The sequence below is a fragment of the Neomonachus schauinslandi genome, chromosome 7 (assembly GCF_002201575.2).
Source record: "Neomonachus schauinslandi chromosome 7, ASM220157v2, whole genome shotgun sequence".
NCBI classification, from domain to species: Eukaryota; Metazoa; Chordata; class Mammalia; order Carnivora; family Phocidae; genus Neomonachus; species Neomonachus schauinslandi.
Window position 1 is genome coordinate 122,791,879 of NC_058409.1, and position 13,879 is coordinate 122,805,757.

The 13,879-nt window shown below is 38.7% G+C and overlaps 1 protein-coding gene across 2 annotated transcripts in view; it reads left to right on the top strand.

Moving 5' to 3' along the window:
* Positions 1-211: 211 nt before the first annotated feature.
* The window catches only part of NADK2 (NAD kinase 2, mitochondrial), a 46,388-nt gene continuing 32,720 nt past the window's right edge, over positions 212-13,879 (top strand). For both annotated transcript variants that reach the window (XM_044916960.1, XM_021696224.2), the window contains exon 1: positions 212-511. In XM_044916960.1, coding sequence (XP_044772895.1) covers positions 212-511 — 300 coding nt within the window. The remainder of the gene's footprint in view (positions 512-13,879) is intronic.

Sequence of the window (13,879 nt, forward strand, 5' to 3'; positions counted from 1 at the left end):
CTTCGGCTCTCCCACCTCTCAGTCGCCGGCTTTCCCCGCCCCCGTCAACGTCTGGGCACGTCCCCCTCGCGGCGCGGGCCACGCACGGCAGTGCACTTAACCTCTCCCGGTCCCGCGCGGAGTTAGAGGCCCGGGCGGCGCGGGTGGTGCGCACTGCTGGTGGCGGGGAGCCGAGGCGGGAGCCCGGGCCTGCAGCCCTGCCGGGCGGAGGATGACTTGCTACCGAGGCTTCTTGCTGGGCAGCTGTCGGCGTGTGGCGGGCGGCCGGGCGGCGGTGCTGAGGGGGCCGGGCGCGGGAGGCCCCGCCGCGCGGCCGCGGCTCTGCGGTGACGGCGGCGGCCGGCGGCACCTGGGGCAGGGGCAGCCGCGCGAGCTGGCGGGCTGTGGCAGCCGCCCTGACGGCGGCTTCCGCCCGTCGCGGGTGGTGGTGGTGGCCAAAACCACCCGGTACGAGTTCGAGCAGCAGCGGTACCGTTACGCGGAGCTCTCCGAGGAGGACCTGAAGCAGCTGGTGGGTCCCGGCGGCACCCCCCCTCCCTGTTGTGTGTGGGTTCGGCCCCCGTTCACACCCAGGCTCGGCCGCGGCTTTGTGGTGTAGCGAGAGCTCTCGGGACCACCTTTTTCCCCCCTGCGCCCTAGATGCCCTGCTTTCCCGGCTCGATGCCCTCCACTCCCTCTGGCTTCGCGCGTAGACACCCCCGCCCTCTGTGTGTGTCGAGAGAGAGAGAGTGAGGGAGAGGGTCACTGCTACTGCAGAGACCCCCCCCCCCCCAACACGGGGGAGGAAGACTTGGATGGGGGTACAGGAGCTCCCAGTGGGAAGGGTTTGGGGATTCATTTGTGCCCTCGCCAGCACCACCCGCTATTCTCCCTTTTGGGAGTAGCAACAACAGCCCCGAGAAAGGTGGGCGGGTGGCTGAGGTCTGGACGCTCTGGAAACGGCTCCCCAAGCTTTCCCCAAGAAGGGGCGCCGGGGCGTCGCTGCGGGGAGGTGGAAGAGAGGGCTAAGTTACGGCGGACACACCCCCTTTTACTCTGCAGGTCAGGCCTGGGATACTCCAGAAAGCCGGTCTGGGTGAGCCTTTTCCGTGATGGAACGTGGTCGTCAGACAAGGTTCTAGCAGTTTGTTTTGCTAGAACAAAAAGCACACGTGTTTCTAGTTCAGGGGATAGCGAGGGAGAAAATTTGACTTTGAGTATAGGCTATTAAGTAGAAAGGGCAAGATAGAGGGCAGGTAAACTTGATAATTACGAAATAAAAAGCCTACGTCCATAACATAGCAGTATTTCCACAATAGACTCTGTTTAGTACAGATATTAATATCTTTGCAAAAGTATATAAATCCATCTGAGAGAAAAACCGAGTATCTCTCTTCCCTCTCCTTTTGAGACTTCCCTCTCCTTTTGAGACTTCTGATCCCATGCTCCCTGCCCACCAACTTTAGGAAAAGGAGAGTGAAGATACCATGAACAATGTGCACCAAAGCTTTGGAATTACATGCCTATAACCAAATCTTGTAGGATTCTGTACAGAAGTAGCCTGTTTTAAACTTCTGGTATGGTTTGTATTCTTCAGATTTGTTTGTAATGTTTTGTACAGGTATCAAAATCAAGTTGTAAATCATGTCTGCATAAGTACTGAATCTATTATTAGCATTAAACTTTTTTTTTTAAGTTTTTTTTTTATTTATTTGACAGAGAGGTAGAGCCAGAGAGCACAAGCAGAGGGAATGGCAGAGGGAGAGGGAGAAGCAGACTCTGCACTGAGCAGGGAGCCTGATGCGGGGCTCCATCCCAGGCCCCTGGGATCATGACCTGAGCCGAAGGCTTATGAGCCTTTAACCATCTGAGCCACCCCATCTCCCCAGCATTAAACTTCTTGATTCTTTAACGAGTTAATTGAGGAGAGCCCCTGCTTTCGTTAGATGGAAGTGCTAAGTACAGGTTTTTCTCTCCTTTCCTTTAGTGTTTGAAGATGTAGCAATTTATAGAAAACAGTTGTGTCATTTAATAAGAGTAAATCAGTTTGTCAGTGTCAGTGAATTTGGGGGTGAGGCAGGGAATAATAATGTCAGAAGCAAGCACATTGTTTCTGTGTTGGGAAAGAGGTGTGTTCCTTGGATTGTACTCTCAATTTTGCAAGATCTTTTTAGAAATTGTCAAATATATGTATAAATATGTTCTTTATACAATTTTATGAAAACCTCTCAACAGTTTAAAATAGTACACTCTGTTGGCCTGTTTGGACTGTGGGATTGGGTGTTAGGATCTTGGGGTCCTAGGCCCAATTCTGTGTGGTTAACTTCCTAGGGGTCTTTTTAACTCCTGTGGGCCTCATGTGTGACACTGATACCTTTTCGTTGTACCGTCAGGTTTTCAAACTTCTGCCTAGTTCAGTATGTGAAGTAGTAGGGTTGGACTAGATAGCCTCCAAGGCCTTTTTTAGTGCTGGCGTTTTGAAACTCTGGATAACTTTTCAAGGCCTCAAGAAAATAAGTGTGCTCTGAATTAGATTAACTCTGGGACCTCTGAACTAGATTGCCACTAATCAAATTTTTTAAAATGTAGGAAAATCAGTAAGTCTTTACAAATTGAACTACCTAGTGTACCCACTCTGAGTATCTAAAGAGAAATCTCTAATAGGTAAATATTTGTCTTTGGCTAGGTAATGCTGTTTGGGATAAGAAAACTTTGAGTTAAAACTTCTGTACTATAGAACACATGGTTTTGTAATTGCAAGGCAGTGAAATAGTTGTTGTCATTTCAATTACATTTTATTGGATTATCTCCTTACTGATTTTTGTTTTACCATTTATATTAAAGCCAGTATTCAGAATGGAATAGCATTAGGTAGAGTCCAAGCCAAAGAATACTGAGCTGTGTAAAGTTGTTCTAAAATGGGATTCTGTGGTAGGACTGATAAGCTGGTTAATATTGTTTGCTATATTGCTGGGGTAAAAGATTCTAAGATACACAAATCATGTGAATTGGGAATAAAAGAAAGTGGCCGTGTGCTTACTTTGTGTCTTTGGCACCGTACCTCTTGTGTCTATAGTGTCATGGTAACCTGAAGTTTTAGATCAGAGGGTTCTTTTTTGTTGTGGAGGTGGTGGTTTTGTTGCAGAATAGATCTCTGTCAGGTTATTTGTTAAAATGCAAAAAGAAGATGAAGGATGGAGTGTCCGTGTAATTTATACCCTCAACCCTCATGGTTTTCTCATTTTGTAGAAACTTAAACAAATGGAGGAAATACTTCTTAGTTGTTAAAGCATGTACAGAGTAGGTTTCTATCTTTCGAAGTTGGTCAAAGTCTGACTTCCAATGACTCTTTCATATTGGTTACATTGCTTTATTTTTAAATCTTGCAATGATGTTTCCTGTGAATTTCTAGGAAGGTACCTTCGTAGGTACCTTACCTCTACTGGCTCATTACCTTGCAGGGCTAATTAAACTGTTATTACGATTTACCTACATCATAAGAGATGCAGCTGTTGGCAGATGTGGGATTTTTATTAATAAGGTCCATGGCACTCAACAAATCAGATCTTTAGGCGAATCAAAGCTGATTGGAAAGGGTTTTGACATTGTCAACATGCCTTTTTGGCCAAAGAGTAGGTTTTATTTAAAACTATTTTGGTATATACCAAACAAGACATGAACTGTTTCCATTCTTCTCTCCCTCCACCCCAACCCCAGAAGCAACCTTCTTTAATGGTTGCCATTTTTAGTTTTTTTTTTTTTTAATTATCTTTATAATGGGATAGAATAGTTTCATTTAGCAGTCTCTCTATTACTGGATTAAATTATTCCTAGTTATTGCCTTCTTAGCATATTTAAGAGATGTAGCACCTTGAATTTTGTTTCCCTTACCTTGTATCCTGAAAATGATGGTGTAGCTTAGGTTATAGTTCTTGGGCAGATACTTTTGCCACTGGTGTGCAATGAGTGTAGTGTTCATGAGTATTTATCAGATTAATATCTGGAGTACTTCCAGGGCCTTCTAACAGTCTCACTCCTTTCACATCTTTCAGATACAGGCACCAGAGTGGTCTATCTAAAGTGAACATCTGGCCATTTTATTCTTCTGCTTAGAACTTCTCAAAAGCTCCCTCCCCATAACCTGTAGAATCACCTAGAAAATTTGTAAAAATGAGGATGCCTAAACTTTAGCACCCCAAGATTCTGATTCAGTTTGTGGAGACTCCTGACTCTGCCTTTCTGAACCACACCCTTAAGTTTGCTAGCTCTGTCCAGAGATCTGCATTTTTAACAAGCTCTCCAGGTTTACAAGTGGTCCCCAGATCACACTTTGAAAAACACTGCTGTATGGCAACCTTTATGATCCTTACTTAGTATGCCAAACAAGGCCCTTCATGAACTGGCTCCTGTCTACCTCTTGAGCTTCATTTCTGATCAATTTTTGTCTTGAGCTTCGTTTTCCATTAATTCCAAACTGCTTTTATTTTCATTAGGTGGTGTGCTGATTTAATTTTATTTATTTACGGATCAGTAGTGCATTTTAAATGGTTCAAAATGTAAAAGATACAGAAGGGTGTGCAATGAAAAGTCTTTCTCTTATTCTTGTCACTGGGCACACAGTTTTTGTCCCTGTAAAGTAGCCAGTGTTAGCAGTTTCTTGTTTTTCCTTCCAGAAATAATCTATACATACAAATCAGCCCAGTGAAATATTTTTCTTTGTCCCATCCCTTTTTACTTAGTGATAACATACTATTTTTTTTTTTTAAAGATTTTATTTATTTGAAACAGAATGAGAGAGACATAGAGCACATGAGAGGGGGGAGGGTCAGAGGGAGAAGCAGGCTCCCCGCTGAGCAGGGAGCCGGATGCGGGACTCGATCCCGGGACTCCAGGATCATGACCTGAGCCGAAGGCAGTCGCTTAACCAACTGAGCCACCCAGGCGCCCAGTGATAACATACTATTTAAGCTATTCTGCACCTTGTTCTTTCTTTAAAATAGTATGTATAGTATTCCAGTGTGTGCATGTCTTAATTTATTAGAATACAGTCTATAATGAATGACAGTTGTGTTAATTTATTTGTGTGTGAATCAAGCTTGAAGATAAATACCTAAAGGTAGAATTGCTGAGTCAAAAGGCATGTGCATTTGAATTGCTTCCCTTAGAGGCTGTACCAATGTATATCTTCACCAGCAATGGATGAAAGGTGCTCCCCCCCCCCCCCCAAGCAATTTATCACATTTTGGGGGTCTAACCAAGCTGGTAGGTGAAAAATGGTATTTCAGGGTGGTTTGATTTGCATCTGCAGCCCCTTTTGCTTTGAAAGTTCCTCCTTCCTCTAGCCAATTCCTAGCCTTCCTTTGAGGTCAAGTTCCAAACATTATTTCCACAGGAAGCCTTCCTGGTAACTTTGCTGTGCCTCTCTCTGGCTACCAGGGTTGTGTTAGGTGTTCTACACTGTATCTTCCTAATACTTACATATTTGAGCTTTCCACCTTGGAGTATAATCTGATTATTTTCTTCTCTAGACTTGAGGGCAAGGACCTCATCTTATTCATCATCCTCTCTACCTTCCCATCCCTGCCAAAGGTTTCTGACTTTGTAAAAATCAGTTTTAGTTCTTTTCTCCTGGAGGCTTCCAGTCCAGAGCCTTATTTCCAGCTATCATTCTTCCAAAAGATTTTAGCTGTTGAAAGCTTAAGGTTGAGGTTACCAACATGAGTTCCCCAAAAGAGTTTCATGGTTAAATATGTTTGAGAAACATAAACCTAAACAAAACAGGATTTTTATTTGACCGTGGGATTTGGGGGGGGGGGGGGGGGGGGGGGGGAGCAGAAAAACATGTCAAATTTTGTTTGGAAACCAACAAAATAGAGGAAAATAGAGGCTTATGGTATACTCCCTTCCATAAATATTTGCAGTTAAATAGACTCCTGAAGATGTAAAAGGGTTGAATATTACAGTAGCTGAAATTCTACCATTAACATAATCATTGACCAATGTGCTTTAGAGCCCTGATTTTTGCCCTTCAGGGTTACCTGGGGGAGTTTTAGAAATTATATATATGTGGCCCACAATGAGATTGTAAATAACATAATTTCTTACTGTGATCATTTTTGCTATATTTTTAATTACATGAATTTTGTTTTGAGTAAAGTATTGGTGCACATTAATATCTTCTCAGCTAGTAAAGTGTAAGTTACTTTATTTTTCACTATCAGTAATCTTTGTTAATATGTAACAGAAATGTATATTTCAGAATATCAGCAAGTGTGTGGGTTATTTCTTGCCTTAGCAAAGTTCATTGTATATGATGTGGATTGTGCAGGAAATTCGACCAACCTCTGTAAGACATTTGCATTCAAGGAGAGGTTAGCTGATTGGCTCTCCTTCCTAACTGAAAGTTGGTAGAATTAGGGCATAGGAACAGAATAGTTCTTGGCCTGTGTAACTTAATCATTAAAATTGAGCCTTAGTGCCCTAATGAGTATTTACAGCTCTCAAGCAGGAGTGAAATATATAGCTAATGTAGGAATGTTAGGAGTCTGTGGTGGGCAAGTCCTGGATTAAGAGCAGGAGATAGGAGTTTTGATCCTGGCACCAGTCTATTAGCTTTATAAACTTAAGCAAGTAACCTAACCTCTTTATCAGCCTCTGACTTTGAAATAGGTATAATAATGTCTGCTTTTCCTTGCTTACATGATTTTTAGCTTTACATAATTTTTTAATCTATAATTTACATAATTTAAAGCAGCATAATTCTAATTTTTCAGCCACAATAATGGTCATTATGTAAATGCCACTATTATTTATTAAATTATGTACCTAAAATGGTACTGCTTTGGTTACTTCAAAGTAGGTTCCTTTATAAAATAGACTGCTAAAAGAACTGAAGATTTGTTGAATTTAACTCTTATGTAGTTTTTGTTGTTGTTTTTAAGCCAATCTCTTGGAGGAAGTGACAGTTCTGAATTTTTTTACTTTCTTTTAAGAAGTATTTTTGTAGTGGAGAAAATAATAATAAAAACTATGATCTTTAAAAATACAAGCATACAGTGTCACTGTTGCCAACATTTGTGAACTTTGTTGGTTAACTTAATTTGTTTAAAGTGTCACTTTTGAATATCTATTCGTCAACCCATTCGTTGAACACTTGCTAAGTGGGCATCCTGCTAGGTTCTGGGGAACCACAGGTGAATCAAAAGAGTTCCCAAATGTTTGGGGAAAATATATTAAATTGTGTTATAACTGTTTATAAGTGGTCCATGGGAATACAGAGAAGGGAGAGAATATTTTTGGAGAAGGGCAAGAATGAAAGGGGAAAAGACCTTTGAATTTTTTCAACTTTTAAGTAGACTTTCCTAGTGATCTTTTTAAAGTTTAGATTTTCAGTTATGAAATATTTTTACCACATAGAAAACTTTCAGAATAGACACCTATATCTCCAACTACTGGGCCTTAACAGATATTAATATTTTGCCACATTTGCTTGAAATATTTTTAAAGGAATTGTTATAACTAAAGCCCTATCCTTCCACCTTTTCTCCTTCCCTGTGTCCCTAGAGGTAACCACTAGCCTGCAGCTGTTATAGATGTATGTGTGTGTGTATTTATATATATATATATATATATATATATGTGTGTGTATATATATAAAATCTTTCTCGTGCTTATGTTATACATTAATATGACCATGTCCATAAAAAGTATACTATTGTTTTGTGTGTCTTAAAAAAGTTACATCAATTATATATTCATTAGATTGTGCGCTTGTTCTTTAGAAACTTGCTTTCCTTAATATTGGTTTTGAAACTTATTTGATATGTGTTAATTCACTTTAAGTGCTGTCTAGTATTACATTGTTTGGATAATTAGGTTGTTTCCAGTTTTTTAATTAAGAAAATGCAATTAGAAGTACAAATAATATTTCTGTAAGCATTGAACAGCTCCCTGATTCCCCATGTTCTCATTGGCACTTGGTGTAGACACTTACATTTTTGCCAGTGTGATGAGCGTGAAATGATATCTTTTAAGTTCAGGATATTTTAATATTAAAGAATAAGGAAGAATTTATATGTGAATGGGAGAGAATAGTACTGGCAAGATAGGGGGAAGTTAATCTTTTTGCCAACAAAAAGAACTTAAATGTTTTTGACTGTAATCTACAGAAAAATTTTACGTCATGACTAAGTACATATACTCATTTGAAATAAAAGATAACATGAAACAATTGAGCCAGTTAACATGTAGTAGAGTTTCTTTTTTCTTTTCTTTTTTTTTTTTTAAGATTTTATTTATTTATTTGACAGAGAGAGAGATCCCTAAGTAGGCAGGCAGGCAGAGGGAGGGAGAAGCAGGCCCCCTGCTGAACCAGGAGCCTGATGTGGGACTCCATCCCATGACCTGAGCCGAAGGCAGATGCTTAACCAACTGAGCTACCCAAGCGCCCTGAGTTTATTTTTTTCTTAATAATAATGTGGGGGGCACCTGGGTGGCTCAGTCGTTAAGCGTCTGCCTTCGGCTCACGTCATGATCCCAGAGTCCTGGGATCGAGCCCCGCGTCGGGCTCCCTGCTCGGCGGGAAGCCTGCTTCTCCCTCTCCCACTCCCCCTGCTTGTGTTCCCTCTCTCGCTGTCTCTCTCTCTGTCAAAAAATAAATAAAATCTTTAAAGAAAAAAAAAAAAAAAAAAAATAATAATAATAATAATGTGGGTCGTGATCAATAAATTGATCAATAAATTGATGTGACAACCATTTTTTATTAATTTTTTTTAATTCTTATGTTGATCCCCATACATTACATCATTAGTTTTAGATGTAGTGTTCCATGATTCATTGTTTGTGCATAACACCCAGTGCTCCATGCAGAATGTGCCCTCCTCAATACCCATCACCAGGCTAACCCATCCTCCCATCCCCCTCCCCTCTAGAACCCTCAGTTTGTTTTTCAGAGTCCATCGTCTCTCATGGTTCGTCTACCCCTCCGATTTCCCCCCCTTCATTCTTCCCCTCCTGCTACCTTCTTCTTCTTCTTCTTCTTCTTCTTCTTCTTCTTCTTTTTTTTTTCTTAACATATATTGCATTATTTGTTTCAGAGGTACAGATCTGAGATTCAACAGTCTTGCACAATTCACAGTGCTTACCAGAGCACATACCCTCCCCAGTGTCTATCACCCAGTCACCCCATCCCTCCCACCCCACCCCCCACTCCAGCAACCCTCAGTTTGTTTCCTGAGATTAAGAATTCCTCATATCAGTGAGGTCATATGATACATGTCTTTCTCTGTTTGACTTATTTCACTCAACATAATACCCTCCAGTTCCATCCACGTCGTTGCAAATGGCAAGATCTCATTCCTTTTGATGGCTGCATAATATTCCATTGTATATATATACCACATCTTCTTTATCCATTCACCTGATGTGACAACCATCTCTTAAGGGCAGTTTGGAAATCATTGCTTCAAGAATAAGTAGATAGAAGCTAAATAGGTAGGCTCTACCTTATAAAGATATTAAATGTCATATGCAGGAGTTGGCTTTATGTCCTAGTAATTTTCAGTCTTTTTTAGCAGGAGAATACAACTGTCAGTCCTACTCTCTTTCCCCATAAGAGTGGAGTGGAGGGTCAGTTTTTCTGAGACTTTAGCATTCTGGGACTAGTATGAAAGCAGGCTTGTGGTGGTGGTGGTTAGGTTGGCAAAATGGGAAATAAATACTGAAGGAAGTAGTTAGCAGTCCTGGGAGCAGGCTATTGCTTGAGACCAGATAAGAGTTGATGTTGTCCAGAAGTCAAGCGGTGGCAGCATGAATGTGGAGGACAGATTGGAGAAGCAGTTTACAGGTGTATTTATTGTACTTTGCCACTGACTGGCAATGGAGATTGAGTGTGAGGGAAGAATTTAAGGGGACATCTGGGTTTATTCTGTTGATTATATAAATATTGTTAACTGATATATGGGACTGAGATGAGAAGAGCAAATTTGAAGGAGGAATATGTCATCGGATTTGGATGGTTTTGGGGAGAGGTACTTGATCTACCAGTGGGGGGATTTAATGTAGGCCTTTGAAAATTTGAGCCTATAGTTCAAGACAACGGCATGAGATGACAGTATATATTTCATAGTTACTGGTGCGTACTTGGGAGATCAAGGCCCTGGAGTGGGGAGGTAACTCAAGGAAAATGAAATGGGAACAGATAATGAAGATGGAACCTTGAGCAACCCCAACATATGAAGGAGTAGGTAAAAAGAATAAAAAGAGGAATGCAAGCAGTAGAAAGAGAATGATGGAGAAAGTAAAGGTAAGCACCTGGGAGAAGGGAGAGTGAAACTGAAATGATCCAGGATAAATGCCAAATATAGCTAAAGAAATACTTAGGCTTCACTGTACCAGGCCTAATCATGCTAGGTGGAATAGTTTACTTTCTAGCTGTTGACGAGGTGTTACTAATCATTTTAAGGCAATTCTGAATTAACACTCATTGTACCATTTAGTTAAGCAGGTATGCTTTTAAGAGTGCTTAAATTATGCCTCGTGAGTCTATGTACCAAATTGTCATTGTCTCAAAGTTTGTGCATTTCTTATGTGTTAAATTTAAAAAGACCTATTTCCTTCCATAATTGAGCTTTCATGTGAATTAGTACATAGAGTACAAAGTAGTAATATTGAACTGACTAGTAAAACAAGTCTTAAAAATTTGTATTTCTAATAAACTCAGTTTTGGTCAAGTAAAAATATCTATGATATTTTAATAAAAGTGGTTGGATCATATAGGAAGTAGCCTATCACATCTAACCTTAAGGTAGGCAAATTTTTGTTGGTTCAGAATCCTCCCTTATTCCTTTCATGCTTTGTTGTATCTTAACTTTGTAGCTACCTGGGGAGAAGTGATGTTGGCTTTTGTAAATTTTGTAGGAGAAACTCTTGTTGCTTGAATGAAACTCTTTTGCTCTTTCACTGAAATGTGTCAGACTATAGATCTTTTAGATTCACATTGCTTTTTCCAAGTATTCTGGCGAATAATCTTTTTTCTGTATAATATATACTGTATTTATGTATATATATATATATATATATATATATATATAATCTTTTTCCAAGTATTCTGGTGAATAATCATTTTTTTTTAAATGCACATCAACAGTATTTTTTTTGGAAAAAAGCATGTTAAAACTTTGTTGCTAATACCGGTGGTGTAGCATTGCAGAATTGAGAATGTGTTTTAAATTTCAGTAATTTCTCTAACCTCTTCATTGTAAGACGTAACGAATGTGTTTGTGTTTTTGATTAAAGTACGGTTTTAAATCTTTGAGGTCTTGTTATTTTCAGAGGGATAGCTAGAAATTCTTACCAGTCTTTGAATATAAAAGAAAACTTTAAAAACTCTACAAGCCAGTTGAATAGTGATTTAAGACTTTCTAATTGATGCTTTTACTAAGTGATTTTATAAAATGCCTTATCTTGTATTTGCCTAGTTTAGCCAGTCCATGTTAATGAAGCTTATTAGCCCAGCCATCTAGATCTTTAAAGAAAATAATTAATATAAGAACTTGTATTCTCTAAATAAATGTATTGAACATGAGTTATAAGAGAATTAGTTCACAAGAAGCATTTAAGTGGGAATAGAATTTATGAAATGACATTTCTGCCCCAATATATTAAGTATTCTGATGCTAAATGAATTTTGTATTTAGGTTTGGAAATTTAGGAATTTTAGTGTTGCTAGCAAAACTTATTGAAATCATGGAAAACTTGGAAGTTTTTTGTTAGTGCTCCAAAATTATTTTCTCCACAAATTCAAACCCCCTTCACCATCTCAAAGCACAGTTTCCTAACCCTCAACTGCTGAGTAATCTTAATTTTCTGGAGTTTGCTGAGAGCCAGGAAGTGAGCACAAAAGCTTCTGAACCACCAGACTAGAATTTACAGTTATCATACATAAAGGTTTATGTCCTGTATTCCTGGATACATGTTCTGTATTGTCCATACCACAAATTAGAACATAAGATAAAAATCTGGGCAGGAAATTGAGGACCAGCTACCCTTAAGTTTTATTTATAGCAGGTTAGAAGCAGTACATTTGATGAAACTATTCTAATAGACTTCTTATACATTTGAGTTAGTTCTCATTGTCCTTGGCAGTTTTCAGTGCCCCATTATTTGATTGAGCTCAACTAATGTTTAAACTAATACAGTAGTAGGCACTCAAATATTTGAACGAATGAATTTAATTTTTTAGAGCTCAATTTCTAGCTACATATTCACTCTTGAAATGGGCTCATGAGAGGTAATTACTGTAACAAAATAATACACCACAGTAACTAATCTGTTAGAAAAGTCAGGAGTTTGATACTGAGTATTCTAGTTTGAGATTCCTGTTGATAGCCAGAGAAAGATGTCAGATACATTGGTGGTTACATTTATTTGTATATAAAGAGAGGCTAGGGTTAGCAGTTGGGAGTCCTCTGCATACAGCTCTCGCACGGAAAGCCTTGAAGCTAGAGATCCCCAGGGAGAGAGTAGAGATGAAGAGCATTGTGATCCATATTTACTGAGAGATGGTTAGTACAGTTAGTACAGTGTAATCTGAATGTTAATGCTATGTTCATTTATATTCAGAAATTCTAGTCTTAAAATAGTTTTTCAAACCTGTTGTATGTTGACTTTTTTAAATTAAATGAAGGATTATCTAATTATGATCTTGGTCACTGCTTTCCTTTAAAAAATATTTTTGATGTTGGTATGATCTGTCTAAATTGAAGCTTATGTCTAGATGTCAAAGTGTTGTACAGATGATCTGATCTAGTGTATCTTTGTGAGTTAACATCTATGTATTAATTATCAAATAGCCAAATGTGTCTTCACCTCCCCTTTTGAGGAACACACATTTCCCTTTAGATTATAGAGTGAGGACAAAACTATTTTAAAACTCTTAACCCTATATTCATAAACAAAAGACTGGAAAGGTAGATATCAAAATATTAACATAAACTGTCCTGGGACAATAAGATTATATGTATTTTAAATTTTCTTTATATATGTATCTTCCATGTCTTGTTACTTTTATAAAAATTTTTAATATGTAAAATACATATTAAGGATGCTATCTAAAATTTGGTTTTACTTTATAATTCAGTAATAATCTAAAACAAAAGAATATGTTTAAGATTGTATTTTGGACAGGTACTTGAAAAACTGATATTGTGTCATCAAGAGGTAGGGTATAAGGGAAGTTGGAGAAGGAAAGAAATAACATGCTTTTTAATTCTCAAATTCACTCTACTGGACAAATTTCCTAGTTGATTAAACGGATATGCATTGAGGATATGTCTGAACTTCTCTCTCAACATTTTACTTTATGGATTATTTCGAAGACATGTAATTTAAAAGGAGAATTATTAATGGTAAAGTAGTGACATTGTAAAAATGTCACTCCAGTGGACTAGGAAAGATAATTCTTGAAGGATATATGTCTTTATATCTAAAAGTTATCCAATTTCAGGGACTTAACCCGGCCTTTGTTTGGATTGCGTGGGGTAAATTCCAAATAGAGTTCATAAATCTGAACAGAAGAGAGCTGCAAATCCAAGTGGAACAAAGGTCATCTAACTGCTTTCTAAAATACTAGTTTGTCTTTGGTCTTCAAGTAGCCACATGCGATATGTTAAAAATCCATTAAAAAAACCCTCAAGTTGAAAAATAAGCAAATTTTGAGATCTCGTTAACTACATGATTCAGGAAACTTAATGCTGTATTTGGTATTGAAACCAAATTATGATTTTCTGAAATCAGTCTTTCTAGTTCAGTTTAAACTTGTAGTCATAAAAATGTGCCTTAACCCATTATATTTTTTATAGGGTTTTTTTTAAAGAGATATGTTATAATGTGTAATATATGT